Here is a 17,460-nt window from a genome sequence, read left to right on the forward strand (position 1 = left end):
GTGTTTGCATGAATATATGCCCATGTAGAAAAAGAGGGAAAACTAAATGTAATTTAAGACTGTCAGTATCATTGAGTTAGTATCAGTTATTTGTTTAGTTAGTTCCAAGACTTCAAGAGTCTTTAGTGTGTCTGATAGGGCTGGACAACTTTGGCAAAAAATTAAGCTTTGATTTATTTTGACTAGTATTTGACATTTTTTGAATGTTAGAATGTTGTTTTTTTTATTATTATTAACATAATAATAATAATAATAATTTGTATTATTATATTAGTGAAACAGTGGATTAAGATATATTTTTGTCAGTTATTCTACTATAATATAATATAATATAATTTAATGTAATATAATATAAATACATTATATAAAAAGTGGAATAAGATCTCTTGTTGTCAGTTCTTATATAATAATAAAATACAAATTATTATTACTATTCACAACAATATATTCAGCTATACTTTTTGAGGTTTAAATAAAACTTGATTTAATTTCAATGAATTGTGCGGTCTTTTGTTTGTACGACACCGGTGTGTCTCACTGTCTGTGTAAGACTTTAGAGACAGGGTGGAGAGGGCTGCTGTAGGGGTCAGTAGCTTTTTTTACAGTCTATGGTCAGGAGGTTATTGTTGTATGGTGGCGCTAGCTGGTGGCACACTTGCCTAATGGACATGCCCCACTTTATCCATTTTTTAAATGTATTTATTGGTTTATTGAGTTTTTAATTATTACTATATGCTCTATAGCACTTTGAGATTGCTGTAATGTAAAGTGCAGTACAAATAAAATGTATTATTATAATTATTAATATTATTAATAAATCTGCAGGGTTGTCTGCATCTTATCAGAGAGATTACTGTTCTCTCAGCCTCTCTTGAGTGTGTGTGTGTGTGCATGTGTGGAGAGAGTGTGACTCAGTAGTTCTGTTTAGGCCACATCTGTTCCTTAAGACCTAAGCTGTGTTTGCTAAGCTGTATTATATTCTTCCCTTTGATGTTGGAGTCTCTTAAGACACCTACACTAAACGTTTTTACAGAGGAAGGCTGTAATACCCTGCTAAAAAACACACTTAATCCAGAATTTTCATGCTGGTCCAGACTGGTTTTGTCAGTGCTGGTCTAGCTGGTGGACCAGCATCGTCAAGATAATAATAATAAACAATATATGCCCAAAAATCATTAATGAATATCTAGGCATGTTTGACGTGACGTGCCATATCAATGACTCAAAACACAACATTATATCTAATCTTGAATATTGTTTGGGATAGTTAGTATGAATATTGGGATGAAGCCCAGTTAGACTGTTTATTTTCCTCTTCTGTCTCTATTCGGCAGATGACAGTAGCTGCCTCAGATTTTGTGTGTTAATCCAGAGGCTTGTGGGAAATTAGCATTTGGATAAGGGAGTTAAAGCAATTCTGTCATGCCTTTTAGTTGGTCCATCAGCATCTGTCAGTCAGCAGGAGAGGTGGGGCCACTTGCTGAGCTAACGGATGCAGTGTGGATCCTACATTATAAACGCATGTAAAATGGATACAAAATACCCCAGATATTAATGTTGTGTGGGGGCATCCTGTATATATTTTTTAATCTCTTATCCACCATATTATTTGTCCCCTTTTATCTATTATCTAACATTTCATAATAGCCTTTTTTTTGGCTTATATAGTTATGGGTTCAAACTGCCTCTGTAGATGCAGTATAGTGAACTTTTGCTGACAGATATGCTATCTATTCCCTCAGATGTAATACGGTGCCATTGTACTATCAGATAACATTGAACAATGATATACACCATGGTACTGAATGGTTATTATGTTCACAATCTCATTCCGTACTCCAGTGTACTTCAAGAAATACCAACAGGAATAGCAGCCCGTATTAATACTTTAACTACATTTAATGTTCAAACAAAAATAATTGTATTTCCTTAAGTCATGAAAATGATGTGATAGCATGTGTTTCCTTTATATTTAATATAGCATGTTGATATGGGGAATTTCTTTCACTTAATTGATTTAAATATTTTACATAAATGAACGACACTGTGTTTCTATATGATTAGAATATAAAAAAAGAGGGAAAACGTAATGTAAAATAAATGACTGTCAGTATCATTGAGTTAGTATCAGTTATTTTTTTAGTTAGTTCCAAGACTTCAAGACTCTTAGAAGGTAAATTTATGGCAGTATGCTGTATGTTTGTTAGTTAGTAAATTAGTTAGTGACAAGTTTCTTATAATGTAAACACATTTCTGAATCTGTTAGTTGTTCTAAGATTCTTACAATGTAAACGAATGTTATTATTTAGTTAGTTCCAGTACAATAATGTAAATGAATGTCATTAGTTAGTTGTTAGATAGTTAGTTAGTTAGTTAGTATAGTTAGCTAGTTAGCTAGTTAATTAGTTAGTTCCAATGGAAAAATATGATGTCATTTATAAACAGTGCTGTAAACATCTATCCACAATTCCATCTGGTATTGGGAGTGGTTGAAGAGCACCTGGCATAACTAACAGATGGATAAAGAGGTAAAGAGAGGAAGTGGTATTTTCTCTTTTCAGGACAAACAGCTTGGCTCCGTGTTAATTGAGAGCCAGTCATTAGAGGATTAGTTTGTTAGATCAAGTTTCAGCTAACGCCATAAGGCCACAGCCTCACCCACAGCTGTTACATTCATCCTTACAGTACAACAATCACACACACACACACACACACACACACAGTGAAGTCAAGGGGAGGTTAAGCACATGCACAGAATGCCTCCGTAATGCAATGAGAGAAGACGTTTGGAAACTGTTGAGAGGGTTTTTTTTTTTTTTTGTCTGTTTTTGTTTTTTGTTTTCACAGTCCAAGCTGGCAAGCTGCCCAACGTAGGTACTTTTTTTTCCCTGCCCTGGAAATATTAGGGTATGACAGATATGAAAATGTATTATTAAAGCATATCATTACCCAGCCATCCCTGCATAGGGCACCCAAGGTTGGCTCAGTACCTCAGACTCATAATATGTTGAAATGAGACTGCTGACCATGCAGTTTGTGGGACTTTTCGCCTGTGTGCGCACACAAAAACTAAACCATTGGCTTACTAAGCTTCTTGGGTAATCTCCTTGAAGGCTAATTTTCTTGAAAAACAAAGGGTTTATTTAGCGTATGGTTGCTGGGTCTTTTATCAAACTGAATAGTTTGACGGCTGCACTGTTACGTCAAACATTAATCATGCACACTTCTGGATCAAACCCCAAAAAATAACAGAGTAACTATTTATTATACCTACTCAAGGTCACAATAACCTTGTCAATCACATGCTATTGTGTATATAGACAGTTACAGTTTTATAAACTTTGACTTTTGATATTGTGACCGACCACTAACCTCAGCATAGGCGTTGTAACCAGTTAATGCTGCAATCAGCGCCGCCCTCTTGTGGAACGGATCCACGATTGACTCTTTGACTCCCAACCCCCCCTTTTCAGCACGTTTTGTCCTTTCCGCATCGCTCTGTGATATTTGCACACCTAATTGCCTGAAGGAGTTTCCGTGGAAACAGACATCATTCAGTCGCTGACAGAGACAAAGAGAATGAAGAGAGTGAGGAAGACAAAATAAAGAGAGACAGTATGTTCAGTGATTGAGCTGTGGAGGCAGTGGGCTCTGTTAATAAGCACGCCTGCTAGTTTCTGACTAACTCCAGCTCATCAGATTTGGCTGTTTCTCATCCTTACAGTTATCCAACAGCAAACCTAACCACACAAATCAGTGAACGAGGTGACCACAGACATGTAGACGTTTGGATTATGTTAAGCATTATTATCCACAGAGCCTAAAATACAGGTCTTGGCTTGCATTGTGTTCACTGTGTGTTCCCATATGTGTTTTTTGGCAACTTTTAAGAGCATTTTCTGTTTCAAGACCCTGATTTTACACTGGACGTTGGCTGGACGTATAACTTGGTATAAAAACAAACATTGTGGATTTTTTTTTTCCAGTTATTTAAAGGGCATGTCGTTAGTAGATCGCGCGCAGGAATTTCCACTTCCATTTTTTGTTTTACATTTTTTTTTTACTTCTTTAAAAAATGGATTTTAAAAATCCTTTAAACTTGAAAAATTTACTCGAGAAGCAACATTGCATGACATTTGTGAGATATGTAAATATTTTTACTTGTTATGGATGTATATTTTTGCATGGATATTTATACAAGTGTAATTTGTCTTAAGATTGATGACTCTCACTCAGGGCTATATGCAACGTTTTCTTCACAAATGCTTCCAAGAATTAGAGCTCACAGCCTCTCTGCAACCCCCTCTTAAAATAGATGTTGTTTTACATGAAAAATGTGTAATATCAGTTTTAACTTGGAAGTAATGTTTTAAAGTCCAGTTTTATTCCACTAGGTCACTTTAACGATATGCAGCTCTCTCTCTCTCTCTCTCTCTCTCTCTCTCTCTCTCTCTCTCTCTCTCTCTCTCTCTCTCTCTCTCTCTCTCTCTCTCTCTCTCTCTCTCTCTCTCTCTCTCTCTCTCTCTGCCTTTATTTTTGCTCTGATCTATCGATTCTTTCTCTGCCTCCTCAGTCCTCTTGTGCTATATGATCTAAAAATCCATGGGATCCATCTCTGTACAGCCATCACACATTCCTTTGTATATCATGTACACTTTCTGTCAGAGCCACTATCGTCAAAGATGATTGACAATTAGCATACAGTTTGGATTGGCGGTATGGTTCTGTTCTGGGCAAGAACTCCCTAGACAGCATGGATAAGAGCAGGGAGAGCATGATGACTCCCCTTAGCTTACTGAAGGAGAATATATATATATATGGATGCAGTGATAGGCGTCGTGTTCCTTTAGGTAGACGTGGATCTGCTGAGAGTCAGTTTGACTGACCTGCTAGAACTGACACTACAGTACGCATGACATCTTTTTTTTTTCTTTTTTTTTAATGCCATATGCATCTATATCTATTGAGGTTTATTGTGTATGTTCCTTTTTTTAAGGACTTGAGTGCTTGTATAAGATTGGTTAATTGTTGCACCACACCCATCTAGGCCTGTGGCCAATTTCTTGAATTATGACTCTTTAAAGTCTGTATGTTTTTGCCATTGACTGTTTGACTCTGAAGAAGATGCATGTGCGTCGAAACGTTAGTCATTTTATACCAATAAATATATTAAAAAGTTCTGTCCTCCGGTCCTGCTCCTTGGTCTTAGTTAGACCTTGGGTCCCTTTCCCATGATTTCTGTTTGCTTGACATATGTAAAAGCCATAATGACTACAATTTGTCTGTATTGTGTATTGTCAATTGCACAGAAACCCTCATACTCATTTCTGAACTGAACCTGTTGTTTAGCTGGACCACAGTGTTATAAATGCTGCCAACTGGAAAGGGCTCTTGAGCAGAGCTGGTGCCATGGTGGGGTATGGCAAAGGTTCAAATGCTGAGAGATGGTTTATTCTAATGATGGCTTAATTATCTACCTTCACCTACTTATGCAATGTCGTTATTTATCTACACAGCTCTTTGACTGCCTTTCTGAAAAAGAGCAGCCTAAGCTGATTTGCTAATCGCTCACTCTTGCCAGACTGAACATTTTGATAGATTTAAAGGGGTTGAGGCACCTTTCACCTGATCAAGCTGGGAGACCTTGAATTTGTAGCATAGTCACGTCACGATCCTTCAATCATGATAATTGTTATGTGGTTGAAGGAACGAACCCAAGCGCAGACAGCAAATAACTCAAAATGGGGTTTATTGATGACAAAACAGGCAACTTGGAGAGAGCACACCTTGACTCAGACAAGGTGACAAATTAAGACTCTGACTTGAAAGGAAACAAACAGCAAAAGTAACTTACAATTCTCCTTTTAGGCCAATGTTATATATTTTGCTTAGGTGATTACTTATAATATCCCAAATGTTTCCTACTATTTGTAAATCGCGAGAAAATTGATTTCTAGTGATTTTAGTGAAGTGATTTTTAACCAAGGAAACAGGATGTGTCAGCAGGGGTGAGGAGTCGCCAGTCAATGGCGTTATATCCGCGTTACCTCCGGTTTCCGCCAGGTTTGACCTCTTACTGCAACAGTAACCATGGCGACAGACGTGGACAACTGGGTCGGTTATGCCCGTTATGCGTGCTCAACAGTGTGAGCGTCCCTATTTGTTCAAACATTATGGACCATAGCAAGCAGACTTTGAGACAAAAAAGGACTAAAACGAAGATCAACATCTTTCGAGATGCCGAGAGCTCCACGTCCGCGACTAACTTCGTCTTGACACTGACAGAGTTGCATGTTACTTGAGCAAACAGTTGAGCAATTCAATGTATATAAAACTAATCAATGTTATATAGTTCAACATGATGAAAAGTCAAACAACCTAAGTTAACCAGAGCCGGACAGTATCGGAGTACATTTACTTGAGTTCAGTACTTAAGTACAATTTTGAGGGATCTGTACTTTACTCGAGTATCATTTTTGGGGAGTACTCATGGCTTTACTCAAGTACATTTGAGAGGGAAATATTGTACTCTTTACTCCAATACATTTCTATCCATAAGCATGAGTAAAAAGTAACTTCTAAAAAAAAAAACTAAAAAAAAATGGCAATAAGAAAAATCTCAGAAACCCTCAAATTGTTGTTTCCCTCTCAAACGTGATTGAATTGTGCAGGTGCCACTGATTGGGACAACCTATCAGCAATCACCTTCAGCTTTCCGCCAAAGTCAACTCCATGGTCAGATTTACAGCAGATAAGAGACCAAACCATGGACGAAACCATGGATAAAAACGCAGCAGGTCCATCCCGGGAATGTGCCAGCCCGTGGCCCCACCTCGCCAGACTATTTAAATTTTCTGAATTTTCTGAAATTTTCTTAAATGTTAAATGATGTAAAAAGATGAATATGACTTGATTTTACTTTCAATTCCTTTTACATTCTCCAAGGTATTAACTTTAACATTTTTCATAACTCCAAGTAAGACGTTTCTGTGCATAAATGTAAGCACTGTGGCAGTAGTAATGCAATATTTAGAAAATGTACTCTTGATACTCAAGTACTTTTAAAAACAAGTACTTCAGTACTTTTACTCAAGTAGACATCTGACTGTAGTACTTTTACTTGTACTTGAGTAAAATTTAGCAAGGGGTATCTGTACTTTTACTCAAGTAATAAAGCTGTGTACTCTGTCCGCCTCTGAAGTTAACTAACAACATTCAACACACTCAAATGTCGTTTAGTGTGATAGTGAAACTGTTAGAGCAAGTGAAACTGCGCTGCGTTACCTCAAGTTTAATTCCTCTACTAAACTGACCTGTGTGAGTAATTCAGCGTGTAGTTCGGTAGAATTAAATGTCCTTATTCCTTTTTTCCGCGGGACTCGCGTCGCGTGTGGCGCTGGTATAATCGCGCCCTGCTTCATATTATAGTCATGTTAAAAACATCACTGTATTCACTCATCCATAAAAGATCCATCAGCTTGACGACAAGATCCATAATTCCGCTTAATACGGAATATATGTCATTAATATACGCCTTTGTTATTGTAATAGGTTAGCGACCCCTGGTGGCGAAACAATCTTGCATATTGTACCTTTAACTGGATACAAATGAAACACTCACAGAGATTAACACGCAATGATTGACAAGAATCTTGACACATAGGGAGACACTAATGACAAGAACAGGTGAAACTGACCAAACAGTAATGACAAGACGAGGATAACAAAGGGGGCGGGGTTACGTAACGAGACAACACAAGCACATGGCCCAAGCAAAAGGCCATGTGCTTGTACTCAAAACACGGCTCTGCCATGATCCTGCCACAAGACCAGAGAAATCAAAGACATGATGGCAATAATGAGTGCAATGTAATGTACAAAAATCATGACAATAATGTACTGATTTAGAGCTCAAGAATCATTTCTTATTATTATGAATGTTGAAAACAGTCATGCATTTTTTTTGTGGAAACCCCTAACATTTTTTTTTTATTATTATTATTATTCTTTGATATATAAAAGGTTTAAAATGACAGAACTTATTTGAAATAGAAACCTTATATACACTTATATACTTATATACACATAAAAGACACTTTTGATCAATTTAATGCATCCTTGCTGAAAACAAGTACAAATTTTCATAATATACACTGACCTAATAATAATACTAAATTGTATTTTATTTAAAATCTTAAAATTATAAAGGTTTTGTATGAGGTTTATGGTTGGCATAGAAAATCACTTGCTTATAAAACAATAAAAGTCAATGGAAAGTCCTCACTGTGATAAACAGAGAGTGTGTGTGAGAGAGAATCTATCTCTGCAATTCTGGCTCCGTTACATGTTGCTGTTGGTTCGAGGTGCAGGTGGAAAAGGGTCAGTAAGTCACCCGCTTTAATGGGCAGAGTGTCTGTAAGAGAGCCCTGAAATGAAGACAGCCCGTCCAGATATAGAGTCTTCTCTGATAGCACGTCTCTACTGTTCCCAAACAGTACAACATGCCAGCGGGAGCGTTATATTTGCACATATAAATCAGCAACTATCAGCATATGTAAATGTGGGTGATTTGCTGAATCTGTGGCGATGGGGTACGTGTCTTTGTGTCTTCAAGAGACAGGCGATGACTGTTGGCAAAGTCTCTCTCACCATTCCACTCAGGCTTGTTTAACCAACCCCAAAAAGATGATGTTTGACACCGTGTGATGCCGAGAGAGAATTTTGCTTTGAAAGCAGGGCCTCTAATGTTACGCTCGCTCACCGGCTTTGATCTGTTAAATGAAATGCCTCATCCTGAGTAGCACATTAAAGGAACTCACCTCCTCAGATTAAGATGATCACGCAAATCACATATCAATTAAAGTGATTGCTCGGGGCTCAGCGCTGTGATGACATGGCCATCAGTCACTCATACATGAGGGGTGGGAAAACTTATGGATGTGATGATATGAAGAGGGGTAAATGTGAGAGATATGAGATCATACACGGAGAGAGTAATATAGACTAAATGAGAGACACGATGTGTTAAAATGTATCAATGAAATGAATGAATCACGATGTCCACGTCCTCACAACACGTGTCAGCAGTTGTGCTCATGAGGACACCGGATCTCTGTCCTCTTTTATATCTTTCTTATCTGTATCCTTCTTTATACTGTCCTGTAGAATCCAAGGGAAAAGCCCAAAATATGAATGGATAAGTAAAAAAAGGGAAAGTGGTTTGTGCCACAATATAACAAGCAAGTAATACAAAACACTTAGGAAGACACTTTGTTTAACATATTCACATTTATTGACAATCGTCTTAAAACGTCATTGGATAAGATAGGAATAAGACAGGATTTTGCTCCTCAGTACAATTGCCCTTCGTTGCATTATGTAAGATGTTGTAAAATATCGTCTTTGAGTTTGCCCTGCCTTATGAGTTTCCTTATTGATATTCTATAACCCTTAACTTAAAAAAGTTAAAAAAAAATCTTAAAAAAGTAAATATTTACAATAATATTTTTAATTTAACCACACTGACTCACATTAAGTTTTAAAGGGATACTCCACTTTTTTGGGGGAAATGGGCTCATTTTACCACTCCCCCAGAGTTAAACATTTGAGTTTTACCGTTTTCGAATGTATTCAGCCAATTTTTTGATATTTAGAAGAATATCAGTAACCAGACAGTTTCTGGTCTCATTGACTTCCAGAGTATATATTTTTACCTACTATGGAAGTCAATGAGACTAGAAACTGTCTGGTTACTGATTTTCTTCTAAATATCAAAAAATCTGCTCAATGGATTTGAAAACGGTAAAACTCAACTGTTTAACTCTGGAGGAGTTGTAAAATGAGCCTATTTCCAAAAAAAAAAGTGGAGTATCCCTTTAAATAACAATGTTTTAGTGAAAATGTGGGTAGTTGATATGGTTGAAGATGGTGTTGATCATTATTATATAACTTTGAACATTCATATATACTCTCGTAACTCTATACACTATACAATAAGGTCTTGTTTTTTTTTTTTTTTTTTTTTTTTTTTAACTTATGTTAACATATGAAACCTTATAGTAAAGTGTTACCGATATAAATTAAATGAAATCTTTGTACTTTTAATGGAGAACTAATTGAAAAGAAATGGTAGCTGTTGCACAACGGAGGACATACATTGTCCGGCAGAAGTTAGCCATGGTAAACTATTTTCAGTTGAGTATCGTTCACATGCAGACCACCTTGTCGACTGTAATTTGGAACCAGATCCAGCCCTTGATTGTTTGTTCCCCCTCTACCTTGCATCTCTAGTATCTTCTCTTTCATTTCCCTCTCCCTTCTACTCCATTCCTCCTCCAGCCTGCAGTACATGTGTAGGGAGAAGTGCCATCCCCCGTTCTCCATCACTATGTCTTCCGCTCGGTCCAGCAGACCAGAGACCTGCTGTCTGTCCTGCGGGTTCCTGTTGTTAAGAACATGGTACCTATACCTGCACCTCTCCAGCAGCCATTGGAGATCCTTCCCGGACGTCTGGATGTAGTCCTGCATGCTGCAGTCTCGCAGACGTTCGCCCAGCGTGAACACAACCATGGTGTGGCGCCACACGCCCTCTGTGAGGATATCCATGCGTTTCTGTATGTCTGCTTTCTCGGAGTGGCTGAAGTTCAGTAAGGGAATGACAAGGAGCAGAACGTGGGGTCCGGGTTCACACAGCGATAAGGCATTTAACAGCTCCAGTTTCTCCTGTTTAGGGACAGGCTTTTCGTTTGTGCCCCATCCACTGGCATCCACGACCATCAGGTGTCGGCCTTCAGATTCGCCGTGTGCTACAGCGCTGGCTGCTCCACCCCAAGTATCGAATGCATCCTTACCCAGCAGTGTGTTTCCCACTGAACTCCTTCCGGCCCGCTTCTGCCCTATGATTAGCAGCCTCAGAAATGGGGCACCATGACTAGGGCCTGTTAGAAGACATTTGTTGGATGGCAAATTAGATTTTAAAGAGGAAAATACTTTTTTTCAATATTGAAAAGCAGACTCTAACTGTATTTTCACACAAGAACGGCAAAATTCACTCTCGTTGCCCTGCCAGCGACGCCGTGGAAAGATTCGTGGTCGCTCTGATGCTCCGACATAGATCGAAGGCGCGTTTTTAAAGTTTTTAAAAAAGGGGCCGCAAAGCAAACAAGTATGTCAATCATTATTTTTGCAGAAAATTGATCGATGGAAAGAACTTAACAATTATAGTGACATGTTTGCTACTGAAATAAATGAAAAGCCATTTGTGTGGTGTGGCTTTTCGTGAGCTTAGAATTATAAGGTTCTATCTCCACTTTTGGTCGAAATTGAGTTTTTGACATAATCTGAACCATTAGGTGTTTATTAATGCCTGTGTGGTGTTATTTTTGTTAAAAAAAAGATTAATAGATAAAGCTATAATAGAAGATTATACTACATAACAGTTTTGCCAGCTGGGATGTAAAAACTTTGATGCTCAATATCTCCAGAACTACCCTAAAAGGAGATAGAACCTTATAATTCTAAGCTCACGTTTTGTGTTCATCGTTAAGTGCTATTATAATTTGCATTCCCGCTGAAAAAGTGTTCTAGCACGAAAATCTTGCCTATAAATAGTGATAAATAGTAGATTGACTTCCGGCCACTTACTCTCGCCGGCGACGATGTGAACACACAACGCACGTTACAAAACAAGGGTAATATTTTATTTTACTGCATATTTACACAGGAAAGCAATTTTAAAAGCACAACAGCTTGACAAATCTCGTGTAAACTGTTTTTTACTTTTTAACTGCATTTTAAGTTTATACTGGTTTGCAACTATTAAATTAAAAATATTTAACTCAAATTAAGTAGTATTTGTGCCATTAGAGTTCTGCACAGACAATATATATATATATATATATATATATATATATATATATATATAATAGAAAAAGATTATATATACTTTCTTACCATTATTGTTCACATTCGTTTTGTCCATTTATCCGATTTTCTAGTGTTTTTCAATACACGTGTAATGCAGTAATCCAAGCCCATCTGACTGACAGGCAGTCGCAAACCATATGTGCTGGTTATCACTGATCTGGCCATTTACAGTACAAGAGAAGGGAGTGACCGTAAGACTCCTCCCACTTCTGGTTTTATGATGAAAGATAAACTTTTTTTAGCTCCTCTCACCCTTGCCAGTAGTTTATTGTTTCCACTCTAAGCTATAAATGTAAAGACATTATATAAACGAAAGAAATGTTTTACTAACCATTTATTACTACAGTGTCATACAAAGCAGGAAAAACTGAGCGCTGTTTTTAGCAAGTGACTGAAAGTGAAGTGGTTGTTTTGGTTATAAAGTCACATGGCTGATATCAAGGCCACGAGTAAGTAATGTGCCAAAACGTGACTGAAACAACTTCTCTCTTCAGTCAAGTGAGATCATTTTTTGTTCTGCTGCTGTGTCATAATGAATAAGACATTTTTGTGCAAATTGCTGTGGCATTCAATTGATTGGGACAATTTATGGAAGAATGGATTTGTGAAGGATTTACGTAGGAATTCATTCTGCTCATGTTTCTTTAACAAGGTCCAGTGTGTGAAATCTCACAGCTAGAATAAGTTACCTTCACTTCCAGCACATTAAGTAAAAGTAATAATAAATGCAATATATTACATTTGGGTGTAAATATTAAATCATGTGAAAAGGTTGAAATGTTGCCATTGTACTTTGCCCTATAATAGAGCAGACTGTTGTTTTACTGTGTGTGGCTTTTATTCTTAATTATTAGATCACTATGACAGTCCCATACTTTGCCAAAATTAGGTGTGTAATAATAGTCTATTGATTGTTAATTAATGATATTATACACTCTAAAAAATGCTGGGTTGTTTTAACCCAATGTTGGGTCAAATATGGACAAACCCAGCAATTGGGTTACATTTTTAAATGACATTTTTAACCCAAAGTTTGAGTTTGTCCATATTTGACCCAAAGTTGGGTTAAAACAACCCAGCATTTTTTTTTTGAGTTTATGATACACAATTATTAGGTTAGTTTTTAAGAAGGTATAAAGGTAAGCGTACATTTTAGGTGTTGTAGCTGATCACCATTTTCTTTTCTTTTTTAACATTTTTCAATATTTTAATCAACTTCATTTTGCAGTTCCTTTAAATATTTAAATAAAACTGATTTTTTTTAAAGTGCATTATTCCATGTCTCTAAATTAAAAAAATGTGGTTTCAGAGTTTTACTGTAGATCAAGTATTGCCAAGTAATACAATATTTATGAGAAATGTGAAATGTAGCCTACCCCAAAAATCGAAATTTAAAATGTAATTGACAAATCCATATAAATGTAAATACCTAATTTAAATGCAATACTTAGATCAAATACTTGCTGATTATAATCGCAATACGCAAGTATGTACTCGCATCAATGTCCTTGCGACCTACACTGATGATGTCATCGTCATGCACTTATTTGCTAAAAATTGTGGTAAAGAAGGCATTTTTGGTAAATAAATAAACACATTTAAAAATCCAATACGTCCAAAGAAATGTGTTTTGCATTTGACACAAGTAGATTAACAAGTATATTGTCTATCATTATCTGTGCTGTTCATTGGGGTATATAAATGGTAAAATAACCACGGTTCTTTCAAATGATCAGAATAATGAGAATCGCATGTAAACGGGAGTGAAGAGGTTTGCTCATGTCATACTGCTATCAAGTCCTTACTCTGATTATCAGGAACAATCACGTTATTTGTGCACATGACATCTGTTTGTCTGTATGCAATTGTGCTTTACCGTTGAAGTCATTGGCTTTAAGGAACTAGAAGTAACAGCTTGCAACCACATATTTGTGTGCAATAACTACCTAGAACCGGTTTTAGGTTATAGTTGTGTTTTACAACCTTGTTGTGTTTTCAGGATTAATTTAACACATATTTCCGCTCGATGAGAATGTTCTCTCCCTCGTATCTGGTAAATGATTAGCTAACGGTCACCCTGTCTGGATGTACGAAAACGTGGCTTTTGTTTTATTTTTATTTATTATTTTTTTTATTTTTTATGGTGTTTTGTTCCTCGACTCACTTCCCTGTTTCTTTATAGTCACTTGCCTACAGTACTTATTTAAATTTACCCTAGGAGGACACCACGTGAAAGGCAAAGACTGAAGTGAACTGTAAACAGAGGCCTGGCGGAGGAGCGATGGCATCTGAGTTTGAATGACTCACATCTTAAGGAGGGAAAAATCTTTTTGGTTTGAGCTGAGGAGAGAACAGATGAAAAGAGGATATGAGAGGAATAAGGAAGGAATATCTGTGGGCTGTAGCTCTGAGCCAAGACACATGGCATTTATTTCCCAGCATGCAGTGTTCTCATTTTGCACTCTCTTTGGAGAGTTTTTTTTTTTTCCTACGGTATGATAAACTTTGAAGAAGTGCTGCTTTTTTGCTATGCTGAAGTGTTGCTCTACCCTACAGCTGTGTGTTTGAAAGTGAGACATTTATCCTTTAAGTATTTGAAAGTCTTCATTTCAGAGAGAAGAATTAATTTTGCACCCACCATTAACAGGGCATACTTTTTGACATGCTATTTGCATTGTTTTAGCACAGATGAAATATGCAAATTGGATAAAGGTACAAACACTTCCCAAAATTTCAAACTGAAAGCAATTTGCATGAAGCAGTTAGCTTTGTAAATTAGACACTTAAATAAAATGCCTAAGTGCAATTTATTAAATTCGTCCCAAACTGTTTTGCCAGTTCTTCTCCTGAGCGTATTGTGTGCATCAGGACTTGACTTGTTGATCTGTCCCCTTCATGCAATCTTGCTTACCAACACATTCTCACCCCAAGGCGTCACCTTTGACCATGCTTCAATATTTGACGTTTTAGGCGCCCTTTAGCGTCACTTACATGACGCGATCCTACGGCGTCATCTAACTGACGCTAAAGGAAAGCGTCTGTTAGAGGACGCGGTTAGGTTTAGGTGTGGGGTGGGGGTAGGGTACACGCGATCCTAGGGCGTCATCTTACTGACGCTAAAGGGCGCCTAAAGCGTCAGATATTGAAGCATGTCCAAATGCTTCCCAAGGCGTCAGTTAAGTGACGCCTTGGGGGTGAGAATGGGCTGTGCTTACATATGGCTATAGGTTTTCTATTTCTCAGTACGTCCCGCCATATTTATTTATTCTTATATGCTGGCGCAGTGTCTCGAGTTTCACGTCTTTGTGTTATTTCTACAGGGGGACCCAAATATGAGGCAGCATATCCTCTTCAAAAACAATATGGCTCACACAGTCACATACTCCTTGTGTTCCAGAACCATACTCGCGTATAAACACACACTGTCCTGTTTTGCGTCAGAACTCTGAGTTTCAGCGCAGTTTCCTGGATACTTCCCCAGACTGTTAACATCTGGTTTTTAAATCCGTCTTAGGTGATCAGATCATGAGGGTCCACAGGGTCCAAAATGTTCACATTTGTAATGTAAACTCTAATGGGTTCTGATGCATCCCGGACAGCAGTAAAGGACCTCCAACCACCGTGCCAATACAAGCACTTTAGACTTTGCTTGCTCTCTATGGATTTAACAATAAGTAGACGTTTTGCACTTTATTTTTAACATGCAGTGACACACTGACTTAGTAAGTCATAGATGCAGACACCACAACCTGCATACCAGGTTTAAGCGGCTCAATTGACCACTAATAATCGAATCAGACATAAATGTTAATACAACGTGGCCTTTTTGAAGCATCCCTTGCCTAATGGTACTCTCTCCTGCGGGCATCATGACTTTCTATAAATAGACTTGTATTCAATTTGTATACAGTTTACACTTTTTACAATTTGTTAATGGATAAACTGTCAAACCAGGTGCTTTATTATGGCAAGGTCACAGATAGCAGCTGCATCTACAAAGCTCCACTAGATTTAATGTGTAAGCCATTTGTCACTGTGAACGCCACTAAATGTCATGGCGGTAAGCGCTTGACAGCTTGTATGGGTTTTGTACAGGTTTTGTTCTTCATTTATCGTGTCTAATACTGCACAGGCCTTCTCTGCCAGTACCGGCGGGCTTTTGCTGATTGCTGCGTTATTTGGTCTAATGATCTGTATATGCACCAGACATTAGGTCTATTTCAGAACTTAGTGAGGGTTATAGACAGCTGACTTTAAAGGGAACATTCTAAACCTCATGGCACCTATTAAGTGGGTGATTCGGAGTGCTTTGTATTAGGAGCAACTTTATGCCAGTGTTATTTTAGTATTATTTATATACTATTATAGTATATATTAATGTATAACTAGCTTTTATTTTTAGATAAGTTTACGATTTTAAGGTTTTGGTCATTTTCTGATGTGCTTTTTAATATTTCTATTTAGTCACTTTTAATGGGTGTTTACACGACACAAAAAACGATGTATTTTGGCCATTCATTTACACAACAACAGCATTTTGGGGCCCGTCAAAAGAATTAATTACGTTAGCTTCCTTCTTAAAAGATATATACAGTGCTATTTCATAATTTGGCGTAATCTAATATTCCTTATTATCTTAAAAGACAGCGTAATTATGTTTTGGAGCAGAATATGAGTCATGAGTGCACACAATGTGATGTTATGGTTGTTTTCTGCTTTTTATGTTAAGCATAAAGCAATAAATCTTTGGTCTCCATTGTATTTGTATATAGTTTTATTGATAAATAAAACTTCAGACTATGATGCTTGCAAATGCAACGTAGGCAGTTCACTCGAGGCCAATAGTCAAAACGCAGACTAACTGTTTGAGTTATGCCGTTAGCTTAATTTGTCAAGTGCTCACCGAAGTTTTCGTTCAAGTGAGGTCAAAAACATGCTTGCAGCTTTAAACTTTCATGTGTGTATTATCTTGGTTTGGATAGTCTCTTTATGGTGAAAAGGTATTTGAACAGTGCAGATGTCAACAGCATGGCTCAGCAAATGAGGCATATGAGGGGTAGAGTGACTGTCCATCTCAGCCGGAGCCATCACCGCACTGAGGTTCACATGGGCATTCGTGTGCCGACCATATAAAACATGCATTAGTGCTGCATAATTCATGATTCAACAAAACTCTGCCCATTCTCTAATGGTCCAAAGTCATTGCTATTGTGCGATGTTGCATATGGGGTTCAGAAAAGCAAGTAAGTGAAGCGTTCAGTACAAAGTGGAAGAATCCACCCAGAACTTTAGTTATTTTGGTATTGATCTGATTTTAATGCTTTAAAGATTTTCTCCCTTGGTATTTGATGTACAATGTTTACCAAGGTTAATCATGCAGAGAGAAACACTCAAATGCAGCAATAAACGAACCGCAATGGTCCATTTATTAATTTATTAATATCTCTTTTTTTATCATTTTTCAACAAAATTGTTTATTAACATTTACATTGTAAAATGAATATATTAATATTTTTTTTTTAACTTTTATTTAAT

At 37.2% G+C, this 17,460-nt stretch overlaps 2 protein-coding genes across 3 annotated transcripts in view; one reads left to right on the forward strand and one right to left on the reverse strand.

The window, feature by feature from the left end:
• The window catches only part of spsb4a (splA/ryanodine receptor domain and SOCS box containing 4a), a 71,428-nt gene that overhangs the window by 23,336 nt on the left and 30,632 nt on the right, over nt 1-17,460 (forward strand). The window lies entirely within an intron of this gene.
• LOC120465157 (GTPase IMAP family member 4) lies at nt 10,001-12,105 on the reverse strand. Its single transcript, XM_039654790.2, has 2 exons — nt 11,953-12,105; nt 10,001-10,937 (listed from the first exon to the last, which is right to left on the reverse strand). The coding sequence occupies exons 1-2, from the start codon at nt 11,978-11,980 to the stop codon at nt 10,171-10,173; spliced, it is 795 nt and encodes a 264-aa protein (XP_039510724.2). The 5' UTR covers nt 11,981-12,105; the 3' UTR covers nt 10,001-10,170.

The sequence above is a fragment of the Pimephales promelas genome, chromosome 5 (assembly GCF_988280905.1).
Source record: "Pimephales promelas chromosome 5, fPimPro1.hap1.1, whole genome shotgun sequence".
NCBI classification, from domain to species: Eukaryota; Metazoa; Chordata; class Actinopteri; order Cypriniformes; family Leuciscidae; genus Pimephales; species Pimephales promelas.

Excerpts from the sequence above, each read along its gene's own strand:
- LOC120465157 (XM_039654790.2), bottom strand. The coding sequence starts at position 11,980 with ATGGACAAAACGAATGTGAACAATAATG. Across the intron at positions 10,938-11,952 it reads AACGAATGTGAACAATAATG|GCCCTAGTCATGGTGCCCCA; the intron begins GTAAGAAAGTAT and ends GTCTTCTAACAG.